At 39.6% G+C, this 25,773-nt stretch overlaps 1 protein-coding gene across 1 annotated transcript in view; it reads left to right on the plus strand.

Moving 5' to 3' along the window:
- The window catches only part of TG (thyroglobulin), a 371,783-nt gene that overhangs the window by 91,203 nt on the left and 254,807 nt on the right, over positions 1–25,773 (plus strand). The window contains exons 22-25 of the mRNA XM_027845510.1: positions 1,777–1,947; positions 11,123–11,239; positions 14,683–14,798; positions 18,253–18,361. Of these exons, the coding sequence (XP_027701311.1) occupies positions 1,777–1,947; positions 11,123–11,239; positions 14,683–14,798; positions 18,253–18,361 (513 nt within the window). The remainder of the gene's footprint in view (positions 1–1,776; positions 1,948–11,122; positions 11,240–14,682; positions 14,799–18,252; positions 18,362–25,773) is intronic.

Raw genomic sequence — 25,773 nt, forward strand, 5'->3', positions numbered from 1 at the left:
TATGGAAGCTGGAGAGCTGAGCAGGTGCTTGGAGCAGTGGGTCAGAAAGCCAGAAAGTGATCTCTTTCTCCTCAAATATTAGTGAATAGGCAATGTTCATTTATTAAGTACCTGCTACGTGTCAGGTACTGTGCTAATTGTGGGGCATACAAAGAAAGACAAGAAGTCCCTATCCTTAAGGAACTCAAAATCTAATGACTAGGGATGGGGTATTGAATTTGGAGTTAGTAAGACCTGGGTTCAAATTCTGCCTCAAATACTTACTAGTTGTATGACTCTGGAAAGTCACAAATTTTTAGTGCCTCCGTTTTCGCATTGGTAAAATGTGGACATGGACTTAATGGCCTCTTAGGTCCCTTTTAATGTCCTACTAGAGCACTTTTTACAGAGTTCTTCCCTCTCTCCCCCCGTCCCACCCCATGGCATCCTATCTGTTAATACTCATTTGTATTCAGGTCATATCCTTCCTAGTAGATTATAAACTCCTTGAAAACAGAGATTATGTCCGTTGTTTGTCTTTGTATCTGTAAAGCTGAGTGCACATGGGAAAATACATGTTTGGTGAATAATAAGTAACAGCTAACATTTTTATAGTGCCTACTATGTGCTAAGCACTATACCAAGTACTTCATAAATACCTCATTTGATCCTTACCACAACTTTGGGAGGTAGGTGTTATTATTACCCTTATTTTACAGATGAGGAAACTGAGGCAAACAGAATAAATGACTTGCCCAGGGTCACACAGCTAGGACATTCCTGACTTCAGGCCCATGCTGTATCCACTATATCCTTAGCTGCCTCTAATTGAATTGAATAACCCGAAGAGGTGAACCAATGAGCAAAGGGGGAACTGGAGGAGAACAAGGACAGGTCAGCATAGACACACACACATAGCCAGGCTGAGGTAGATTACAGACCACTTTTCTTGACCTTTTTAGGCAGGTTACCCTCCCCACCCCACCCCCATCCCCATTCCTTAGGTTCTTAATGGCCAACTGGGCTACCTCTTGCATTTGCTCTTATAGGCAAGAGAAAATGCTCTGTTTGGCATTCAATGACCTTCATAACCTAGCTTTCTCCTACTTTTCCAGTCTTCTTACTCTTCAATCTCTTGACACTGGCTTCCTGGCTTGTTCCACAAACAAGATACTCCATTTCTCGGCTCCCTCCATTTTCTCTGGCTGTCCCCCATGCCTGGAACTGTCTCCCTCCTCCCCTCTGATCGCTGACCTCCCTGACTTCCTTTGAGTTCCAACTAAAATCCTACCTTCTACAAGAAGTTTTCCCCAGCCCTTTTTAATTCCAGTGCCCTCCCGCTGTTAATTATTACCTATTTATCCTGTACATAGTTTGTTTTGCATATATTTGTTTGTATGTTGTCTCCCCCATTAACTTCTTAGCAATGTGAGAGCAAGGACTGTCTTTCATCTCTTTTCAAATCCCCAGTGCTTTGGTACACTTGACAAATGTTTAGTAATTGATTGAATTTTACTTTGTAAGAGCCAGGTGTCACCCTGCTCTTTACAGCCTCCTATCCCGGCTGATTTAATGTGGATCTACCACAAGGTTCTGACTTTATCCTCTAAGTCATTTCATGGAATACATCCCAGGTACCTGCAAAATTGCCTAGCAGCCTCTCAATGCTTGGGAGACCCAGAATAAACCTGATTCACTTATTTTTGCCTTTCTTTTTATCTTCAGTGCTTAGCCCAGTGCTGGGCTCATAGTAAACACTTAACAAATGCTTGTTGGCTGACTGATGTTCTCTTGCAGGTGTCACCGACTGTCAGAGGAATGAACTGGGACTGAAGTGTGATGATGATGGTTCATACATTCCTAGCCAGAAAGACCTGAGTGATGGGAGATACTTCTGTGTGGACAGCCTTGGAAAGATGTTGACTTGGACACCAACAGATGGTCCTTTGACCAATTCCCAGTGCCTAAGTACGTGCTAGATGGGAAACCAACCGAGGGACTAGGAAGAAAACTCATAATGGGAAAGACATAAAAGATGCTTTGGGGCTATTTGGGTCATTAAATGTGAGCTATTTAGGTCATACAGCTGAGGAATGATCCTTAAATATAAGTCCACTTTTGATTATTTCCTCCAGCCAGCTTATCCTTTCCCACAAAACAGATCAATCAAAAAAAAAAAAAAACCTTGGACTTGAAATCAGAAGTTCTGCTTTAGATTCCAGCTCTGAAGTTCACTAACTGTGGCCTTGGGTAGGTCGTTTGTTGTTGTTCAGTCATTTTCAGTCGTGTCCCCCTCTTTGTGACCCTATTTGAGGTTTTCTTGGCAAAGATACTGGAGTGGCTTGGCATTTCCTTCTCCAAGTCATTTTACAGATGAGGAAACTGAGACAAACAAGGTAAAGTGCCTTGCCCAGGGTCACACAGCTAATAAGTGTCTGAGACCAGATTTGAACTCAGGAAGATGAATCTTCCTGACTCTAGGCCCAGCATTCTGTCCACTCTACCACCTAGATGTCTCTGGGTAGGTCACTTTACTTCAATCTCTTTTTCTATAAAATGGGAATTAAAATATCTACCTGGTTTCTATGAAGATCAAGTGAGTATGTGAGTAATTTTTTTTAAATACTATTTTTTTCCAATTAAATGTAAAGACAATTTTCAACATTCATTTTTTATTGGACTTTGAGTTCCAAATTTTTCTCCCTCTCTCACTTCCCTCCCCTCCCCCAAGATAGCAAGCAATTGAATATGGATTAAAACATTTCCACATGAGTAGTTTTTAACTAGCAAGTGCTATACAAATGTAAACTATTATTATTATTTTTCAAAGTAACTTCACATCCTATAGAACCCTTGCAGTATAGTACTTTTCCTTTGTTTATAGGTCACCAAAGAGAAATTAGAGGCCAGTCATATATAGCTAAAATGAGAGGCAGCCAATGGACATCCCCTGTGCTCCAATGATTCAACGTCAAGAGAATGCAAGGGAGGCCCCTACCTACCTGGTAGTAAATTTATGAGAGGCGATAAATGAGTCACACAAGGTGGGCAGACATAGTTTTGTTGTGATTTTCACCACTGTAGGTGATAGCCACATTGATGAGATTATGATGGGGCATTGGAGCCCAGTAGAATATCTCATTTGAGCTTTACCCTGGGAGATAGATGTCCCCATTTTACAGATGAAGACACTAAAACATAGAGGTTAAGATACTTGCCCAACAGTCACATAACTCAGTGATTCCACTAGATATTCATAGTTGCTTAATCTATGGTTGTTGAAGGAAGGAAACAAGCATTTATTAATTGCCAGCTATGTGCCAGACACAGCACTGAATGCTGAATGGATGGAAGGACAGATGGATAAACTGCCTCTTACTTAACAGAACTGTTTGCAATGAGATGTGTCTATGTGTATGACATATTACATCTGCTAACTATCTATCAATACACACTGCTGCCTCATAAGTCATGCCCTTCCTCTCTTACAGTCTTACTCTGAGTTTTCAAAAAACATAAATCCTATTCAAATCCTACCTTGGGTCATCCTGGCTACTATTTTCCAATATTTCAAAGTTTAGGAGAAAGACTAATGGGCTTAGGGTCATAAGACACCTATTCCTGTCCTGGCTCTGAAACTTACAGCTCGATGGTTATGGGCAAGTCATTTCCTTTGGCTAAGTCTTGGCTACCTCATCTATAAAATGGGCCTAATGATGATTATACTGCCTACCTCAAACTCATGGTTATAAAAAAAAGCACTTTGTAAACTGTCAAGTGTTTTATAAATGTAAGCTATTACTTTACCAGCTGGAAAAGAGGTCTGCACTTGTAATCAGGAGTGACATGGTTTCAAATACCTGCCTCCTATACTTATTAGCTTTGGGACTCTGGGAAGTTGAGCTTCCCCACCCAAAAAATGAGGACAATTTTGTTTGGCATTATCTACCTCATAAGGGTATTTGTTATAAGGAAAGTATCTTTGCAAAATTTAAGTTGAGAAATATGAGTTATTATTATTAGGGAGAGTGCCTCTTACTTTGTCTTATATTATCTTATATTTGGGGATATCTAAATCTTTTGATCACCCAGCAACCAACTTACTTCCTACTTACTATTACCCCTTAGTCCTCACTTCCTGCTTCACCATTAATTGGATCATTCTGATTTGATCCTCTGGCCCCAGATCCAGTTCTCTTATGTGGTAGTTTCTGTGAGGAAATACCTGGGAGTATGGGGAGCCTGGCGCTATGCTTCCATCACTGAACCCCAGGAAGTCCTGCTGTCCCCAAAAGGTTGCTTCACCTGTGGTGGCAGGCTTGGAAAGGGAGCCCATTAGAGACTAAGGCAACCCTCAGAGAGTGTGGTATGGGGTTGGGCTGCCACTGTTGACATTCTTCCTGTCTGAATTGTTTCCTTGCCTAGTGACATTGATAACCTCGGTAACTCTGGAAGATTCCCTTAAGATCCCTCAGCATATGCCATTAGTATTTCCTTATTGCTAGGGAAACTCAGAGAGCCAGAGGAACTAACTAGATGTATGACTTTGGGCAAATCACTTCACCTTTCTGGTCATCATTTTCCTCATCTGTGAAATAAGGCGGATGGTGTCTAATGTCCCTCCCAACTCTAAATCTATGATCCTAGGATTCACAAAATTTTAGAGCTTCAGAGGACCTTAGAGATCATCTAGACCAAGTGTTCTTAGCTACGGTCCAAAGGATCCATAGATGGATTTCAAGGAGTCCGTGAACTTGGCTGGGGGAAAATTACATTACTCTTTAATTAAAATTGAGCTTTGATTCCAAATTACTTAAAATCTGTTTCTGGGAAGGAGTCAATAGGCTTTACCAGACTGCCAAAGGAGAGTCCATAATACAAAAAAAGTTTAAGAAGTTCTGATCTCAGACAACCCCTTTAGTTTACAACTGAGGAAACTGAGTCCCAGAGAGAAGTACTCAAGGTCATATGACTGTTAGTGGAATAACTAGGATTAGAACCTGTCTCTTCACTTCTAGTCCAATGCTCTGTCCACTGTACCACACTGCCTCTTGTCTACTTTTTTCTCTTTAGTTGGTAGCAAAATATTCTGGGGAAAAAAACCCAGCTTTTATCTCTTTGAAAGAATTTAACATACTTTGGTCTATGCCTAGACCTATATCTCAACCTAGATGAGGGGATATTGGAATACCCAGAGGCCAGCTTAAATTAGTTGCAAAGGTAGGGAAGAAAGGGACCCCAATAATTAAATTAAATTATTTTAATTATTGGGTGTGAAACCTATTAAAGAAGCAGGGTAAACCTCAGATTGGGCAGTCTGGGATATAGATGAAAATGTTGTCCCTTTCTTACCTGCAGCATTTCTTTATAATTCTACTCATCTTTTGCTATACCATCTCCTTCCAACCCCTACACACATGCTCTCAGGAAAGAATGGAAGAAGGAGCTCCAGGGAAAGGTATCTTCACTGGCAGTCAGTGAAAAGAAACCACTTGTCATCTCTGGTCACAGGACTGCCACTCCACCCAATGCTTTTGGACAGTGCCCTACTAAATTCCAAATAGATGGTAGGAAATGTGTATGGGTGGCCCTAGCAGAGTGAACTTTCCTCTCATTCAGTGTCAATGGTTTAACTAACTCTTGGTCTAGCTTATTATCATCAAGAGTATGGTCTGACTAATCAGTGGTGACATATGGTTATGTACGATGAAGAATCATGTAATCCTATGGCTTAGACCTTGCTTGGGCTCAGACATTCCAGCAGCATCTGAGCCATGGGAGAAAAAGCAGCTTCAGTTCACAAATTAGCCAAGGTGTGCCATTGTGCTACAAGTATCGCAGTGTGCTACTTCTGAGTAAGCCACTCTTAACCTTTTCTCAGACAAAATAAGTATCCTCCCCCCTTTTAATCTCCCTTTTGTGGGTTGCCTTCCCCCATTAGGATATAAGCTCCTTGTGGGCAGGAACAATCTTTTTGCTTGTATTTATATTTTCAGCACTTAACATAGTGCCTGACACACAGCAAGCTCTTAAATTCTTCTTGATTTGTTGACTAGGTGCCATGCTAACAGGCAGCTAGGTGGTGCAGCAGGTGGAATGCTAGCTTTGGAGTCAGAAAGACCTGAGTTCAAATTTTGCCTTATACTTACTAGCTGTGTGACCCTGAACAAGTCACTTGCCCTCTGCCTGCCTCAATTTCCTCATTTGTAAAATAAGAATAATAATAACATCTCCCTCATTGGGTTGTTGTGAGGACTAAATGAGATAATATAATTGCTTTGCAATCCTTAAAAATCTGTGTAAATGCTAGTTATTATTATATGTAAAGTTCTTTGCAAACCTTAAAATACCATATAGTTTCTAGGTCATTATTACTATTATTATTATCCTCTGTGTACCTGTGTGTCCTTGATTACAAAATACCTATTTCCTTTCTTGGAACAGTATAGTAACTAAAACCCAGAGCATGAAGTGGAGACAATCCAAATGAGCTAGTCTCACGTGGCTTCTTAGAGCAACCTCTCTGGTGCATATTGAGGCAGAGTTATACTGTGTGTATGTGAAAGAAGAACGAATATAGGTTAAAAGGAAGTCTTAGCCCCCTCCTTTCAGTCCTAGGGGGTGGAAATCATCAAATGTTAGAGATGGAATGAACATCAAAAACCTTTTGGTCCAACTTCCTCATTTAATGAATGAGGAGACTGTGACCTAGAGAAGATGGATAATTTATCTAGGGTACATACAGCAAGTGAGTGGTAGATGGAGATGGGACTAAAACAGGTCAGAAGGCAAGAGATAGAGCTAGATAGAGCTAGAAGCTCAGACGCCCTCATTTTACAAGTGGGGATCTGATATCCAAGCACAGTTATCTCTTCCAAATCACGACTTTCCCCATTGCAATTTCAATGTATCGCAGCTTGGCATAAGAAATTAAATGGGAATCTGGGGGGAGTTTTGCAGAAGCCAAAGATGACACAGAGTCTATGACCAAATATTTAACCCAAATTTTACAATAAGGTACTGCAAACAACCCATAAAAGAAAAAGAAAAAAATTCAGACGTCTCTAGTACGATGGCAGGGCTGAACAATTTGATGTGGATTTTCCAGGTCGTGGAGGCATGTACCGCTAAACCCCAGGATGTAGGGCGATAACCATAGGCTAAAGGCTCACCTAAGGTCACATAGGTTGTAATTATCAGAGGTGAAACGTGAATCCAGGTTCTCTGCCTCCAGGGCCAGTGTGCCCTTTCTATGTCTCTTGACTGTTGGATCTGTGTTTTCTCTACTATACCACAGCCTAAAGGATAAAGCTCTGCATTTCATCTATTTCTGTAAGGAGGCTGCTTGGCTTGCCTCAATGTTCTTTCCAAGCATAAATGACAGTTTTATCCAAAACACCTGCTGCCTCTAGGCTTTGACAACCAGAAACACATTTCCCATTACTTGTTTTGTTTTGAGAAGGCAAATGAGCATTTTAAAGATTGATGCGTAACTTCTATCCTGTGGCTTCTTATGCAAATCTCCTGGGCTAAACTCTGTTCTCAGCTCTGTACAGAGGATTTTCACTTTCATAGCCTAGGTCCTCTGTTCAGAAATCTGTCTCTTTTCTGGTTTCTGTTGAACACATAATTCATAGAATAAAAAATGTTACAGAATAATAGATTGAGAACAGAAAGAGACCTTTGAGATCAGGTAGTCTGTGGTCCCGGAATCAGCGAATTACTTTCTAGGGGCTGAATCTAGCCATTGTCTGTTTTTGGACAGCCTAGTGAGCTAAGAATGGTTTTTACATTTTAAAATGAAGTTTTGCTATGTTTTAAAATAGTTTTTAAAAATCTTATCTTATGGACTGTACAAAAACAGGTGCTGGGCAGGATTTGGCTCTTGAGTTGTAGTTTGATGATCCTTGAATTCTAGTCTAACTCCTGAGGCCCACCCATACTGGTAAGTGACTTCCCCAAGGTCATACAAGTAAGTGGCAAAGATAACATTTCAACACAGATCCTCTGACTCCAATTCAGCCCCTGGTGGACTGCACCGTACTGTATCTCAGAGATGGTAGAGATTTCTAAAAGTAGACCATAGGCTTTTAGAACTAAAATGGGCCTTAGAACATGGAATTTTTGAGCTAAAATGGACACAGGAGCGTAGAATGTTACAACATAAAATTTAGAAGACTAGAAAGGACTGGAAAAGGACTCTAAATCTTTGAATATCAGAACATAAAATATAGAATGCTGAAACATGTACACTTAGGGACAGATAGGGACTTTTGCAACCCCCCCCCATTCTCATGTTGCCGTTTAGAGTATCTTTCCCAATGTGCGTGGAGTTACAGTCATAAATGTATCATCTTTAGTAAAATAAACAAATTTTAAAAAGTGATCACTATCTGATTCATTTTTTGAGGCAGCATATGTAGCAGGAAAACTAGACTGGGAATGAGAAGACCTGTCTCCCCCATTTACTAATTATGTGGCCTTGGCAAATCATCTACTTCTTTGAACCTCCATTTCCCCATCTATGTAATGGAGGATAATACTTGTCTAGCTCACCCAGTTGTAAGGGTCAAAAAAGACAGTGTATGTTGAACGTGCTTTGTTGTTGTGGAGTCATTTTTCAGTCATATCTGACTTTTTGTGACCCCATCTGGGATTTTCTTGGCAAAGATACTGGAGTGATTTGCTATTTCCTTTTCCTGCTCATTTTACAGATGAGGAAACTGAGGCAAAGTTAAATGACTTGCCCAGGGTCACACAGCTAATAGGTGTCCGAGACCAGATTTGAACTCAGGAAGATGAATCTTCCTGGCTCCAGGCCTGGCACTCTAGCCATTATATCACCTAGCTGCCTTTTATAAACTATAAAGTGATATACAAATGTGAGCTGTTTGCCACCATTGCAACTACTACTTATACCTCTCCATTTCTATACCTTTTAAGATATATAGAATGTTGCCCTCCCAACAACCTTTGAAGCATGCAGGGCACATCTTATTTTTGCATTCCATAGATCAAGGAATTGAGATTAAGAGAGTTAAAGTGACTTGCTCAATCAATCAGTTGTTATTAAGTGCCTACTATTTGCCAGGTACTGTGTTGAACACTGAGTCATCTACCTCCGGAGAGAGGGTAGTTTATCATTCTGTTTCTCATACTTTCCAAGGAATGAGATTTCACTGCACCTTAGCCTAGTCTAGTATTTAAGAACCTTTCCTTATGGGAAAATTTCTGCTGTTGTTTATTTAAATCTCTCCCAAAGCACTTAAATACTGGTCCTATATTTCTTATCATTAGCTTTCCTATTCATTCATTCATTCAAAAGCATTTTAAGGCACTATACCAGGTGCCAGAAATACAAAGACAAAAATGAAATAGTCCTTGTCCTCAAGCCACTTACATTCCTTTGTTGGAGTAGGGGGTGCCATAAAAAATAAATATAAAATACAGACTAAGTAATATAAGGTGATTTCTGAGGTGGGGTGGGGAAGGGCACTAGCAGTTGATGGACCTTAAGATAAGCCTCATGTAGGAGGTGACATTTTGCTGCAGTCAGGGAGTCCCATTTCATTCTCCTTCTCCTTGAAGATCCTGTTTTGTATTCCTTCAGTTGGACTCATGGTTTCCTCTAACCCATTCTAAAATCTCTTTGTCCCCTTAAATCAAAGAACTCCCAGACACATAGACACATGTGCCTCAGGATGCTCTCTAGTGCTAACATAATGAGAGTCGACACTGAAGAACCTTCTGGTTCTGTCCCAAAATTCACATAATACAATTAAAGCTACAGAAATTCAACAGATGGAAGATTAAACTGACAGAATTTGCATGCCAGGAGACTAATTCAGCAGACTGTACAGTATCTGATGATTTTCTTTATAGAGTTTTTTTTCAGGACCTCTTATCTATAGGAATATTAGCTCATGCTCATTTAGAGCTAAAGATCCTCTTCCAATGCATCGTTGTGGTGTGGAGATGACCCTAGGTTCTCAAAAGCTAAGGTATGGACCACAAGGCAGTTCCAACCAAGCTGATAAAGGCTTCAATGGTTGATATCAAAGGCTGATAAAGGCTGTATGTCCATTGTCTAAGTATTAGCCTTCCCAAATTCTGTGAGTCTCATAATCAGGTTGGGTATAAGTTGATGAATTTTTTGGTAAAGGCAGCTCTCCAAAGACTATCTACTAAGATAAGCAACATCAATGGAGGAAATAATCACACTGATCTCACAATGATGCAATCACAGATCCTTGAAATATGAAATAGTATGGGGCAGCTAGGTGGCTCAGTAGATACAGCACTGGCCTTGAAGTCAGGAGGACCTGAGTTCAAATGTGACCTTAGACCTAACACTTGATACTTACTAGCTGTGTGACCCTGGGCAAGTCACTTAAACTCAGTTGCCTAAAAAAAAAAAAAAAATAAATAGTATGAAGGGAATGAGAGACAGAGAGAGAGTGAGAAAGAGAGAGTTTGCGTGCATAGGCTCCCAGGATTGTTGTGAGGGAAATGCTTAGTAAACTTAAGACAACTCCATAAATGGCAGTTATCATTCATATTCTTTTTGGTCATAATAACAACCCTGTAAAGCACCCAGGGCCAGGATTATTATTCCTATTTTGTAATTAAGGAAATTGTGCCCCAGGAAATTCTGGGAACAAAGAATCTTAGATGGATTTGGGTCCACCTGAGCACTAATTCCATCCGCAACTTTTGCAGCAAGAAATCTTCCAATCTTTTCTGAAAAGAAAAGCTCCAGTGATGAACTTATAACTCTTGGAGGCAACCCATTCCTTTGGACAACTCTGACTAGTAAAGTGGTTTCTTTAAGGACTTGACTCTGATAAGTGACAGAGCCTGGATATCAACCCAGGTCTTTTGACTCTAAGTGCAGGGTTCTTTCAATATCACCTTCTTGCCTCTTTTATTCATGTGTGGCTAGTGGCACTGGTGTCCTAGATGCCTAGAAACACACAAAATTGGATGTACTTGCATAAAAGTATCCACACCCCTGATACAGGGGTCTGAGGTGGAAGGATGATTGATGTAATTAACTCCTTCCTGACCTAATGCCCAAATTAACCCCTTTATAGAACATTTACCCCCTTCACATGAAAATTTCAATAGTCTATTTTACTTTTAGTGCTCCGGAAATTTGAGCGAGTCCCAGAATATAAAGTTATCTTCAATGCCAATGATACTATGGTGGTTCAATCTAAAACCGTGAAAGGAGAATTTCCACTGATGCAGTGCCTCTCAGGTAAAAAAAATGTTGTCCTCGAAAGGAGTTGGGGGCGGGGCAGAGCATGGGGATTATCTTGTACTTTCCACACTAAAAAAAAAAAATCAAAGACCCAGTTACTGTTTTTGTACTTTGAAGAATGTATACGTCATCTGGCCTCAGCCCCTGCTACCATAGAAGCCTATGGTTCTCCTGATGCTCATTCCAAAGTGTGGTTAGAGAGATAAGAAATATAACTTTAAAGCAGGGATTTTTAACCTGGGGCTCACAGACTCCCAGAGTCCACTGATAATTTGAGGAGTGCCATGAAATTAAATGAGAAAAAATACATCTTTATTTTCACTAACCTCTAACTGAAGTTTAGCTCTTCCTTCAATAATTTAAAAACATTTTTGGAGGGGTGAAGAGGTCCATAGGCTTTACCATATTGCCAAAAGAGTCCATGGCATGGGGCGGCTAGGTGGCACAGTGGATAGAGCACCAGACCTGAAGTTAGGAGGAACTGAATTCAAATCTGGCCTCAGACCAAACACTTGACACTTACTAGCTGTGTGACCCTGGGCAAGTCATTTAATCCCAATTGCCTAAAAAAGAGTCCATGGCAAAAAAATTAAAGAATAAGAACTCCTGCTCAACAGAATTTATCAGAAAGCTGTGATATATTGGAAATAGACCTAGATGTGAGCTCAGAGGACACAGGTTTGAAATGTGGTTTTGCTACTCACTACCTCTGCCCAAGGAGAAAAGATCTTTGGATTGGAAATGATGGCACAAAAATGGCTAATTGGGATGTGTTACTCAGGATAAACATGGAAATAATAGATGAATACATAGCATCATGCAGATGAACTATATCCCAGTGTACTGAGAGAATTGGCAGATATGATTTTTAAACCACTTCTGGTGATCTTTGAAAGACTGGAGAAAGGGAGAGACACTTCAGGCTTAGAGAAGGGTGAATGTTGTCACCACTTAAAAAAAGGAAAGAGAATGGAATCTGCAAATAGTAGGCTCATGAGGTCTATTTGGATTCTTAGAAAAATTTCTTGATTGCATTATAAAAGGGATAGTTATTGAATATATACAAAATAAAATGATGATCACAAAGAGCCAACATGACTTCATTAAGAATACATCAATGCTAAACTAACCTAATTTCCTTTTTGATAAGATTACTAGATGGATAGATCAGCAGAATGCTGTAGACATAATTTATCTAGAATTTAGAAAGTAATTTGACAAAGTCTCTCAGGCCACACATGGGGACAAGGAAGAGAGAGGTGAACCTGACATAGTATACAATGAGGCTGATTCAGAACTGGTTGAATGGCTGGACTCAGAGAGGGGCCATTAATGCTTTGAGTTCCACCTGGAAGAAAGTCCCTAGTTGACTTTCCTAGAAAATTTGTACTTTGCCCTATGTTGTTCAACATTGTTATAAGTTACTTAGATCCAGGTAAAGGTGGAATCTTTATCCATTCTGTAGTTGACATGGAGCTTACGAGATCCAGCCCAACATCCTAGTCTAGCCTAGTGTATTCCAGTCCAAAATTTTGTTGGATCTTGCCTTTACTGTGTTTGCTATCCCTTCTAGATTCAGGAAGTCCACTTGAACTCCTGGAGTTCCCAATATGTGGGATCAAACATCTACATATACATGCCAAATTTCATTAAAATCACCTAAAAACTATAAAAAGTTGGCCATTTGTAAGATGAAATTGGCTATCATTTTGTTTTGAGCTAGCAGACAACTATAAATTAATGTATTCCTTGATTGAATTTATAGACATTTCATCTCTGATTACAATCTATGGTCTTCAAAAATTAAAGTAGAACAAACCTACAAGCTGATAGCAATAAAATACCAGATATACTACCACTGTCTTTTGTTGAAATCAGAATTGCATAGACTCCTCATAGAACATAGAATGTCAGAGTTGGAAAGGATGAAAAGTATAGATTATAGGACAAAGTTTGTTTAGTTGTGGGAGCCTTTAAAGATCATGTGGTACAACTGTCATTTTATAAATAATGAATAACTTACTCATGGTCACAAGTATTTTAGTAGCAGATAGAAGGCTACAACCCAGACTTCCTAATGACCAGTTCACTGTTCTTTCCATTATCTCATATTGATGCTTCCCAAATGATGACAAGGCAGTTGAAGTACGCTAATAATTCAACTTAAGGAGCAAGAAATTAGCTGAGTCGCCAAAATAAAAGGGTAAACAGGATGTTGTGTAACTCTGGGCAAATCCCATAACCTCTCTGGACCTCAGTTTTCTTATCTATAAATTGAAGGGATTGGGTTTCATGGCTTCTAAGGTGCCTTCTAGCTCTCAATCGTTAGTCCTGTGATCCTATGGTCATGCCATATGAAGATCGTTTGAAGAAACTTGGAATCTTTAGCTCAGAAAAGAGAAGACAAAGCAAGATGTAATTGCTGCCTTTAAGTATTTGGAGGGCTATTATTGCTACTACTGCTACTACTACTGCTGCTGCTGCTACTGCTAGTACTACTACTATTACTCCCATTGCTGCTAGTACTATTACTACTACCATTATTTATACTATTACTATTACTACTATCACTATTAATACTACTACTACTACTGCTGCTGCTAGTATTGCTACTAGTAGTAGTATTGCTACCATTACTATTAATATTACTACTACTACTACTGTTAGTACTAATAGTAATATCACCACTAATGTAACTTATACTATTGCTATTAATACCACTACTGCTACCACTACTAGTAGTATTACCACCACTACTATTACTACTAGTAGTTTACTACTAATACTGCTACTGTTACTATTACTACTACAACTATTGCTACTATTACTACTGCTCCTCCTACTGCTACTACTATTACTATCTTTCTGACTGCAATATCCAGAAAGAATTCACTCCCCCTATGGTCCTGCATTTTAGGGGTTGTATAAAGATCTTTGTGAAGACCCTGACAGGCAAGACCATCACCATGGAGGTAGAGCCTAGTGACACTATTGAGAATATAAAGGCCAAAATCCAAGACAAAGAAGGCATCCCTCTTGGCCAGCAGAGGTTCATCTTTGTGAGGTTGTGGGCAAATCAGTCATTTGGTTTCCATTTCCTTATCTGTAAAATGGAGAAATAATACTTGCCCCACCTGCCTCATAGGGTGGTAGTGAAAATCAAATAAGATCAATGTACTTTCTTTTTTTCCTTTTTCTTTCTTTCTTTTTTTTTCTTTCTTTTTTTTTTTTTGGTTAGGCAATGGGGTTAAATGACTTGCCCAGGGTCAAACAACTAGCAAGTGTTATGTGTCTGAGGCCAGATTTGAACTTAGGTCCTCTTGAGTCCAGGGTTGGTGCTTTATCTACTGCACCACCTAGCTGCCCCAATCAATGTGTTTTGTGACCATAAATTAGTATTATGGGTGTGAGCCTCTTCTTTTTTCCCCTGGTGTTTCCAGACTGTTCTATCGATGAAGCTTGCACCTTCTTCACGGTAATTGGAGCTGGATCTGATGCTGTATGTGATTTCTATGCCAGCATGTATATCAACATCGATTGTGTAGCTTCCAGTCAGGTCAGTGGAACCAGTTACTTTGCCATCCCACACTGATTCTTGCTGATCTCTTTGTGTATAATTCATGGCACTTTATGAATTTAGAGATGTTGGTTTGACCTGGTAAGAAAATCAGACAGTCAGACCTAACCCTTAAGCAGAAATTACTATGCCAACTAAGCCTGCTCATATGAACCCAACCACTGACTGAATCAGCACCACAAACAGCAAGTTAGTTCACAACATATGTCCAGCACCTACTGTGCGCTGTGTTCTTGTCTTCTCCTATAGATGGTAGAGACCAGGATTAGCTCTTAACATAGGCAAAGGAGGTAGCTTAGAGACAGAGAGAGAGAGAGAGAGAGAGAGAGAGAGAGAGAGAGGTCTATCCATATATAGAGAGAAATAAAAAAATTATATGAATATAATTGTATAATTATTACATAATTAACTAATATAAAATGTTTTTATGAATGATTATATAACTATGTTGTATTAATCTTGTATATTAATATAACATACAGTTATTATATAATATATTACCAACAAGAACAATATATGCAATTATTAATATAGCATACAGTTATATAATCATATATATGATTGTATATTACCATAGAAGATATGCCACATAATAATATATTCCCATATATTACTAGATATACACATATGTATATGCATGTAAATATATATACTTATGTGTATATTACACACACATATATAAAACCAACTAGAAAACCAACTATAATAATTAAACTCATAGGCTCCACTGAGGTTTTTTTGGGGGGAGGGGATCGATTATATGTTGTGGCAAAAGATCATAGATTTGGGGCCATGTGTGACTTCAAGGATGCAGAAAAGCTTCCAAATAGCTCCCCAACCAGTATGTATAATGTCAGAAATTCTCTTTAATAGACAGTCACTCCTTTGCATTTAGATAAATGCTTCTAAGAGGCCTCTTTTGAAACAGCACTAATGTTTAAAGTTCTGAATTTAGTATTCATCAACAAAAACAATGAACGCTATTTAAAAGGCCAAAATATTTAAAAATAATATTTGCACTCCCTTTGACCCATGCCTTGAATGTACTCCCTCTTCACCTTTGCCTCTTGAAATCCTTAGTTTCTTTCAAGGCTCAGCTCAAATTCTTACCTCCTACAGGAAGCCTTCCCTGATTTCCCCTCCTCACCAAAATTTCCTTGTATACATTTTGTCTATACTTATATACGTATGTGTGTATATGTGTTTGTATATATACATACACACATACATATTTACATACATACATATGTATGTGTACACACACACACAAATATGCAGATGAGTAGAGGGTTGAACTTGTAGTCAAGAAGACTGGAGTTCAAATCCTACCTTCAAGCACTTATTTGCTATGTGGCAAGTCGCTTAATTTCTCAGTCTCAATTTCTCTACTTTAAATTCCACCTACCAGACTGGGTTGTTGTGAAGAGAGATTATAAAGGTAAAGTATTCTACAAAACCTGAAATATTATTAACCACTCGGGTCCCTTTAAACTCTGAAGTTCTGTGATATTAAGCACCTGCCATGTGATAGGCACTGGAGATACAAAAACAAGAGCTAGCATTTATATAAGGCTTTAAGGTGTACAAAGCACTTTACACATATTACCTCATTTTATCCTCACAACGATACTGAGTGGTAAGTGCTACTATTATGTCCCTTTTTCAGATGAAGAAAACTGAGGCTTAGAGAGACTATGTAACTTGCCCAGGGTCACTCAGTTGGTAAATATCTGAGGCAGAATTCGAACTTAAGTCTTCTTGATTTCAAGTCTAGCTTTCTATCCAGTGTCGCACCTAGCTTCCTCTTAGGATACCTACCTTCAAGGATCTTACATACTACTGGGGAAACCGTATCTATATAATCAGGGATATTGTATTGGCTATATAAATTGTCCTGGCTCAGGAGAGCCAATTATTAAATTTTCATTGTGAGCATTTGAACATCAGAAATTGTCAAATGCTACAAATCAGGGCTTGATCTATTGTTTTGTTGATTTCTAGACTTAAGGAAGTGATGGGAAAATGTTAACAATGTAGAAGATTAAACTTAAAGTGTATTACGTGTACATTTTTTTCAGAGACCTGATTGTTAAATATTTACCAGCATACCCTTATTTATATCTATATTTATAGCTAATCTGTACCTGCAGTTATATCCATATCTATAGCATATCTATATACTTATATTTATATCTATCTATATCACGATTTCAGAGTATTCACACACCACACACACACACACACATATATATACATATATATGTATATACATATATACTTGTATATATGTATATACATATATACTTGTATATATGTATATATGTATATACATTAGCATGTGTACTTTTTATAGCTATAACTAGGTCTATATATCTTTCTGTGTGTAGATATGCCATCTAGTTAGATGGGGTAGCTAGGTGGTGCAGTAGTTAGAGTGCTGGGCTTGGTGTCTTTCTGAATTCAAATCTGGCTTCAGACACTTACTAGCTTTGTAACCCTGGGCAAGTCACTTAACTGTGTTTGCCTCAGTTTCCTTATATGTAAAATGAGCTGAGAAGGAAATGGCGAACCACTTCAGCATCTTTGCCAAGAAAACTCCAAATAACCCAATTGCCTCCAAAAAACCCCGAATTGGGTCCCATAGAATTGGACAGGACTGAAAATAACTGAAAATCTTGCCCCACAGGCAGCTAGCTAGCTAACTCTTTTCCCCAATAGAAGATAAGCTCTTTGAGGGTAGGAGACTTTCATTTTAGTCTTTGTATTCCTAGCACCTGGCCCATAGTTGGTGCCCAATAAGGAAACTGGGTACTTGGGGAAAGGAAAGGAAATCTAGGAAAATGGGAAGTAGGAAGAACCAGAGAAGTTTGATGGACCTTACAATTTGTCCTATAAGCTAACCCTGGAAAGGTACAGAGGAGCTAGAGAGCAGTGTCCTTGCTTTTGAAGGAGTAATGGTAGTTTGAGTAGATGCCACCTTCTTAGTGTTGTAAAGAACCTCCCAAGTCATCTGGTCCAACCAGTACCTGAAAAGGCATTCTTATCCTACAACCTCCCAAACAAGTGGTTGTTCAGCCTTTGCTGAACTCCTATAGTAACTGGGTATGCACTACTATGTAATATGTAGTCTCTCAAATACTTGGAGAATTGTTATGTCTTCCCAAGTTTTCTGTTTTATTTGTTAAATGCCCTTAACCCAATCATCCTATGAGAGCTTACACCTATGAAATGATTAAATGACACCTACTAGGCTATTTCACCTTCAACATTTCCTGTGATGGGAGCTCACTATCTCACAAGATCGCATTTTTTTCTTCACTTTAGAGGTTATCTAATCTAGCCTCCTCATTCCATGGAGAAAAGGAATGGGCCAGTGGGCCAAACATTGTCCAAGGGCCAGAAGACCAATCACTGAGACTCTTTCTTTCTCCAGGAACAAGATGCCCTGGGAAACACTGCTGCCACCAGCTTTGGACAACTGAACTGTCTTCTTAAAGTGAAGAATGATGATAAAGCATCTGTGACTGTATATCTGAAAAAAGGTATGGTTTCAGGGGATGCCTTAGTGCCTCAGAAGGTGATTCACCTTCCCAGCACTGGGATATCCTTAGAGGGACTCTATTAATTGGGGATGAATTCAGTTAGTCTGTATTTCTGCAGAGTGGTTTTATGTAAAAAGTCAGAAAGATGCAGGAAAGAGGTGGATCTCCCATGTCATAAAGAAATATTTACCAAAGGCCCACCGCATATGGGCAACAGGGAATAGATGCAAAGTGATGTGATACACATGGTCCCTGACCTTGAGCTAGGTGGTCCAGTGGTTAAAGCTCTTGACTTGGAGTCAGGAAGACCTGAGTTCAAATCCTATTTTGAAGACTTACTAGCTGTGTGACCTTAGGCAAGTCACTTAACATTCCTAAACTTCAGTTTCCTTCTCAGTAAAGTTGGACTCAGTGGCCTTTAAGGTCCCTTTCAGCTCTTGACCAAGGATTCTATGCCTTAGGTATGGTCATCCCTCCAAAGCTCACATTCCAGGGAAAAGGTTTGTCGTGATTGAAATTTAATCAAAAAGTAAACTGCGGCAAGTTTCTCTGAGCGAGATATCATTTATTAACAGGGATATGCTATCTGATGATAAAGGGTCAACAGCTTGCCCCTGTTCACGTCAATGACCCGGAACAAAAGTGCAGTCCCCTTTCATAGGTTTTGGGGAGTACAGAACAAAGGACAGAAACGAGTAGATGACACCGCGGGATTGGAGGCAGCGTGATTGATCACGTAGCTGAGGCTAAAGGAGCGCGATTGTTTGGAAGTTTGCCAGTGAGGGTCTGGCACTGACCCTTCCTCCCACCTTATGACTGATAACCTCATTTGAGCGAAGCTGCAAGGTTTAGAGATGATGGACCAGACTTTTTGGACAGCAAACCAGATATCCTTGGAGGATAGGTTGGTGGTGGAGAGATTCAAGACCCAAGTCTCTTGTGTTCAGACACATTCCCCCAAGGTTTAAGCTGAATTTCTTAAGGCAAAAATAGAACAGTGATTAGCAGGAGAGCTGGATTTTTAAACTTAACCCCTTACAGACCAGCTGAATCTCTGATCTAAATTCAGAGACAAAGAACAATGATTTAAGCAGTTAAGGAGCAAAATCAACTAGTTGGAAATAAGATCAATGCTGAAATGATACAGGATCAATTCAATCTTCTTAGATTGAATGATCATTTCTCCAGACGTTTATAGTGGAGATTATTTTTAAACTATTGAGATTACTTTCAACTCTAAAATTGTGGGATTCTGTGAGACCTTAGGGAAGTCACTTAATGGCTCTGAGCTTACATCTCTTTACTGTGCAAAGAATGATGTTACTACTTATTAATACTTGAACTCAGATTTGTGAGGAACTTTGTAAGTCATAATGAACTACAGAAGTGGAAGAGATTATGGTTATAATTAATTGCTTTCATTGCCTCATCTGAGGTAGCCTCCTCACTGAAGGATCCCATCTGAGGATAGAAGGAAAAAATTAGTGTGAATATAAGGTCCTTGAGAGCAAGGCCTGTCTCTCATTTTTTATCACATCCACAGTACTTAGCACAGTGATAGTGCTTAATGATGGCTTATGGATTAATTGATATGGACATTCTCTTCTAAGCTTAAATGTGTGAGGTTTTATCAATACACATCATCCTGCTTCCGCCAATCTGTGATTTGAAGTGAGTCACCTTCCTGGAAGACTGAATTACCTCATTGGTAAATTGAGAAGATTTAGACTAGAAGGCCATTCCTTGCATGGCAGCTAGGTGGCACAATGGATAGAGTACTGGGCATGGAGTCAGGAAGAAGTTTGAACCTGGTCTCAGACACTAGCTGTGTGACCCTGGGCAATTCACTTCGCCCTATTTGCCTCAGTTTCCTCAACTATAAAATAAACTGGAGAAGAAAATGGCAAATCACTCCAGGATATTTGCTAAGAAAACCCCAAATGGGGTCACAAAGACATGACTGAACAACAACAAAAAATTATTCTATCATTTGATGTAAGAATATAAGCTTCTTGAAAGGTCTTTTCTTTGTATCTCCAGTGCTTAGCAAATAGTAAGCACTTAATAAATGCATGTTGGCTGATTGCATTGAGCAAGCACTGGATTTGGGCACAGGATAGATCTGGGTTTGACTTCTAGTTCTAATACTTATTAGCTGGGTGACCCTGAGTAAGTGATTCTAACTCTCAATTTTCTCCTCTCAGTGGTATCACAGTGGATAAAGCGGATAAAGGTCCTGTTGGGCCTGGAGTCAGGAAGACCTGAGTTCAATCTGACCTCAGACACTTAACCTAACTGTATGACTCTAGACAAGTCACTTAATTTCTGTCTGCTCTAGTTTCCTCCACTGTACAATGGGAATAAAATAGTATCTATCTCCAGGGATGTTGGGAAGATCAAATAAGATAATATTTACAAAGCTCATCACAGCTCCTGGCACACAGTAGGTGCTTAATAGATGTTTGTTCTTTCCCTTGTTTGTACTCTCTATTTCACAAGGATATTGTGATAACAGTGTTTGGTCAAAGCTCAAGTACCATAGAAATGAGAGTTATTATTTTGAGGATGATATAAAAGTCTTCCATTGGGGTATAGATGTAACTTCTGGCTTGAAAAAACTATGACAGCAGGGGGAAAGGAAGGGAACAAGTATTTATTAAGCACCTACTATGCACGGGCACTGTGCTAAGTGCCTTACATATATGTTCCTCACAATAACCCTGCAAAGTAGGCACTATTGTAATCTAATGCTTATTTTACAGCTGAGAAAAATGAAGCAGATAGAGATTAAGTGACTTGCCCAGGGTCAAATAACTAGCAAGTGTCCAAGGCCACATTTGAACTCAGATCTTCCTGACTCCAGGCCCAGTGCTTTGTCCTCAGTGCCACCAATTGTTTCTCAGAACTAGACCTCCGGCTGATCTTACTGCAAGCTCTGCTAAGGTACCCAGTGTGTCCCACTTTAGACTGCATATTCATGGTCCTATGGCCAGCCTACCCATATTTAACTGCTTTACTTCTGGGTTCAAATCAGTGGCTAGGTGATGAGTTTTTTGGCCACAGAGACTCTGAAAGGCTGGCCATCAGGTCAGAAAGGGGTTTTTGATCAACATCGGGATAAAAGCACAAAACCTTGCAGTACTGAAGTGTTGCTGTGTCTAAGATACCCCAGAGCAAGTGCCCCAAACTTCAGGGAAAGTCCATCAGTGCTGAAAGACTTCATAGGAGTGATTCTCACCATCCCTGGAGCTATAGTATCAGCATCCTAGAATCCCCTGCTGTTGTTTAGTATCTCATTGAATCAGAGAACCATAAAGCTAGGAGACAGAAGTCCCATCTCTCTCTATATATCAACTCATCATGGTCCCTACTTCTAGGCAGGACCCTTCATGACCCTCAAAGGCAGACCCTGTCTTTCAATTCAACTTGCACCAGGAATTCAAAGAATAATGGATCCTCCATTTACCGCCTATGTTACCTTGGTCATAGTTATGGGCCTCTGTTTCTTTATAAAATAATAAGATTATACAATCTCTTTTAAGATTGCTTCAAAGCTACTTTTTTTCTAGTAGCAATGTATGGCTGTGAGAGTTGAACTATAAGGAAAGCTGGGAGACAGTATCAGTGCTTTTGAATTATGGTGCTGGAGAAGATTTTTCAGAATCCCATAGACAGTAAGGAGATCAAATCAGTCAATACTTTAAGAAATTAATTCAGGCTATTCACTGGAAGGTCAGATATTGAAGCTGAAGCTTAAATATTTTGGCCATATAATGAGAAGACAGGATTCACTGGAAAAGACCCTGATGTTGGGAAAGGTTGAAGGTAGAAGGAAAAGGGGATGGCAGGGGATGAGATCTATAGATAGTGTCATGGAAACAATGAACATAACCCGGACAGACTTTGAAAGATAGTGGAGAATGGAAGGGCCTGGCATGCTATAGTCCATGGAGTCATGAAAAGTCAGACGTGACTGAACAGCAACCAAAAAAGCTCTAAATTCTGAGTCTTTCTCTTATTTCCCACACCAGAATAAGTTCCTGCAAGAACTAGGAACAGTAAAGAGCAAAGTAAGTAATGAGCTTAGTGTGTACCAGGCCTGTGCCCTCACAGTATGCCACAGATCTGGTCCCATACCAGTGCTACCATTTTGGGCTAATATCAAGGGTCATATTTTATGAATTTTCTATTTTTACTTTTATTTTTCAAATGCTTCAGGTAGGAGTCAGGTGAGATAACCTCTGAGGTCCTTTCCAACCCTGATATTTTCTCTTCTATGTCAGGTTCATCTGTTACCTGGCTACTAGATTCTGTCTTGGCAGAGGGTATGCGAGGGAGTGAGCACCATGTAATTGGACTTTCAAATCTCTCATTTCTAAGATTGAATGCCATGGTAACGAGAAGCCTGGAGCTGTTGCCTGAGTATTTTTATGCTGATTATTTTTACTGATGGATTTTTTTCAAGCAAAGCATTTATAAGTATAAGAGTACAAATTTTGTTTTCTTAGGAGAAAAAAAAGTTCTTTAAAAATACAGCCTGGCCTTTGCTCTTGATTTCAGGAAAGCAATTTCATTTCACTAAGATCTTTTTTCCATTGTTATTGTTAGAGGAACATAGGTTTAGAGCTGAAAGGGACCTGAGAGCTCATGGCATGTAACCCCCTCAGTTTACAGATGAGGAAACTGAGGCCCAGAAAGATCGTGGCTGCCTTGAGGCATAGAGCCATAGAAGGAATGTGTGTGTTGAATGTGCACCATATTAGGAATAAGGGCAAGAGCAGTCATTCTACTTTCCTTTACCAAAATTAAATAAAGAAGCTAATCTCTTCTAAGCAAAATATATAACATTTGTTGTTATGCATGATCCTCCTTGAGGCAAGTGCCCACTGATGGTGTTGGAATGTGGGCCTGGAGTAGTGAGGTAGACCAAGGAATAGTTCTTGTGCCAGGCTTCCTTGGGGCTGAAAGGACAAAAGGAGATGTCTTAGCCCAGTGCTGTACACAGTAGGTACTTAATCAATGTTGAATTTGAAATTTGGTACACAGATAGTCCTCTATCTCAAGATTGCACCCCATTGCTAACCATGTGATGAGAGTAGCTTCAAGGGAAAGCAATTGTCTGCCATTTCATGGCGAGGGTGGGGCAAATTTAAGAGCATTTAAATGGTAATCCAAATGCTAGCATAAACCAGCTAGTATTTTGGGAGACTGGGCTGGGAGAGGTGATTGGGTAACATGGAAGGAGAATCAGAGATTGTGTGTGTGTGTGTGTGTGTGTGTGTGCATAGTTAGTAATGAAGAAGCTAAGGAAGGGTGAGTATGAGGGCAGAGATTCATCAATGTAATAGTGTGTCTGGGACTTGGCAGGAGAGGAGAAAGAGTCACCTTAAGGTGATTTTGAATGGATAGGGCTGAGGCTTAGCACACCCTGGTGCATTATGGGAAGGGCCAGAAATAAATCAGGGAGTCAGAGTTATGTGTGTTAGGGTAGGAGAGGGACCTGGTTGTTAGCAGTCCCTTTCTCCCTGACGCTGTTTACTACCAATACGATATGAGCTATGATGAAAAGCCGTAAGATCAGATTCTGTCCAGGAAAGCATATCCGAGTCATCAGCTAATGCTTCTCCCTGGGTTCTGTTTCTGATGGCCGTTCTGATGGCTGGGGGTGGGAGAACAAGATGATTAGGACATGGGTATGGAGACACTCTGGCATTAAATTCAGGGTGTTAGCCAATTCACAGAAGGTGGCAAGACTGACCTCATGTGGAATAGTAGAATTTGTGGGATTTTAAAAGGCTTTTCCTTTTCCCCAGCCCCCAATCTCTCCCATTGACCAGTCACATAGCCTTAAATTCCACCATTAGGGCTAGATGGCACAATGGATAACATGCTGGATCTGGAAGCAGGAAGACCTAAGTCCAAAACCTGTCTCAAACACTTATCAGCTTTGTGACTCCTGAGCTAAGGCATCTCCTTTTGACCTCTCTGTGCCTCAGATTCTTCATCTGTAAAATGGGGATAAGAAGAGAACCTACCTTCCAGAGCTGTTTTGAGGATCAGATGAGACAATATTTGAAAACTGCTTTGCAAATCTTGAAGTACTGTGTAAATAATAGTTATTATAATAGCATGACTATGGCATGTTGCAGTTCGAGAATAATCTCCCCAGAATTTTAATAGCTGTGTGACCCTGGGCAAGTCACTTACCCCTGTTTGACTTGATTTCTTCATCTGTAAAACGTGGTGGAGAAGGAAATGGCAAACCACTCCAGTATGCCAAGAAAACCTCAAAACTCATGAAGAGTTGGACACAACTGAACAACAACTAGAACTAAAACTATTGTTATGTTCCTTTTGTACATGAGAAAACCAAGGACGAGAGTGGTGAAATTACTTGCTCAAGATCACATGGTGAGGTCGGGCCTTGAATCAATCAACTAATCAATAATCACTTCTTAAACACCTACTATGTGCCATGAACTGTTCTAGGTGCTGGGGATGCAAAGACAAAATAAAATGAAAGTCTCTTCTCTGAAGAGGGAGATAACATGTACATATTATAATTATTTAAAGAATAAATATAAAATAAATGAGGAAATTTAGGGAGTAAGGGCACTAGAAATTGTGGGGAGCAGGAAATGCTTTGTGTGGAAAGTAGTGCTTGAGTGGAATCTTGAAAGAAGTAAGAGATTCTCTGAGGCAGAGGCAAGGAGTGGGAGGCATTTCAAACTGGGACCAATATCTCCTAATTGCAAATCTAACACTACCCCCAAGCCAAGTCTAGTCAACAAGCATTTAAGGATCTACTGTGTCAGACACTGTGCTAAGGAATAGGGATACAAAGAAAGCCAAAAAGAATAGTACAGTGAATCCATCATGGATTATTAGAGTTAAAAGACCTTAAAGACATATTTGTGTATATGTGTATATATATATATATATGTACATATGTATCTCATCACCTACCCACCCAATACTTGACCCGTAGTAGACCCCTCCTAAATGTTTGGTGATGGATCAATTTTCTAGTCAAATCATCTAAGAGACATTGGAGGCTCCAAGAGGTCACTTACTACAAATGGCATGGCTGATTAATATCCCAATTGGACTAGACTGCCATTGTTTCCTCACTCCAATTTTAGCACTTTCTTTTATACTAGATTAGATTTTTGTTTTCTCTGAAATTCTGTTTATCCTTCAGTGAAGGATATATTGAGGTATCAGCCATTTAGCCTTAGTTCAATTAATTTCATCAGATTGCTTTCTTCCTAAGGAGTACAGCTAGCTAAGATCACCCCCACTGAAGAATGGGGAGTACTCTTCAGAAGAGGGTAATTTAGGATCATGAGAACTTTTCTAGGAAAAGGAGGTGTATTGGGGTAGCTGTAGGTTTAGGCTAAGTGAGACAATAC

Source organism: Vombatus ursinus, unplaced genomic scaffold (assembly GCF_900497805.2).
Source record: "Vombatus ursinus unplaced genomic scaffold, bare-nosed wombat genome assembly UNPS02014973.1, whole genome shotgun sequence".
Classification (NCBI taxonomy): Eukaryota; Metazoa; Chordata; class Mammalia; order Diprotodontia; family Vombatidae; genus Vombatus; species Vombatus ursinus.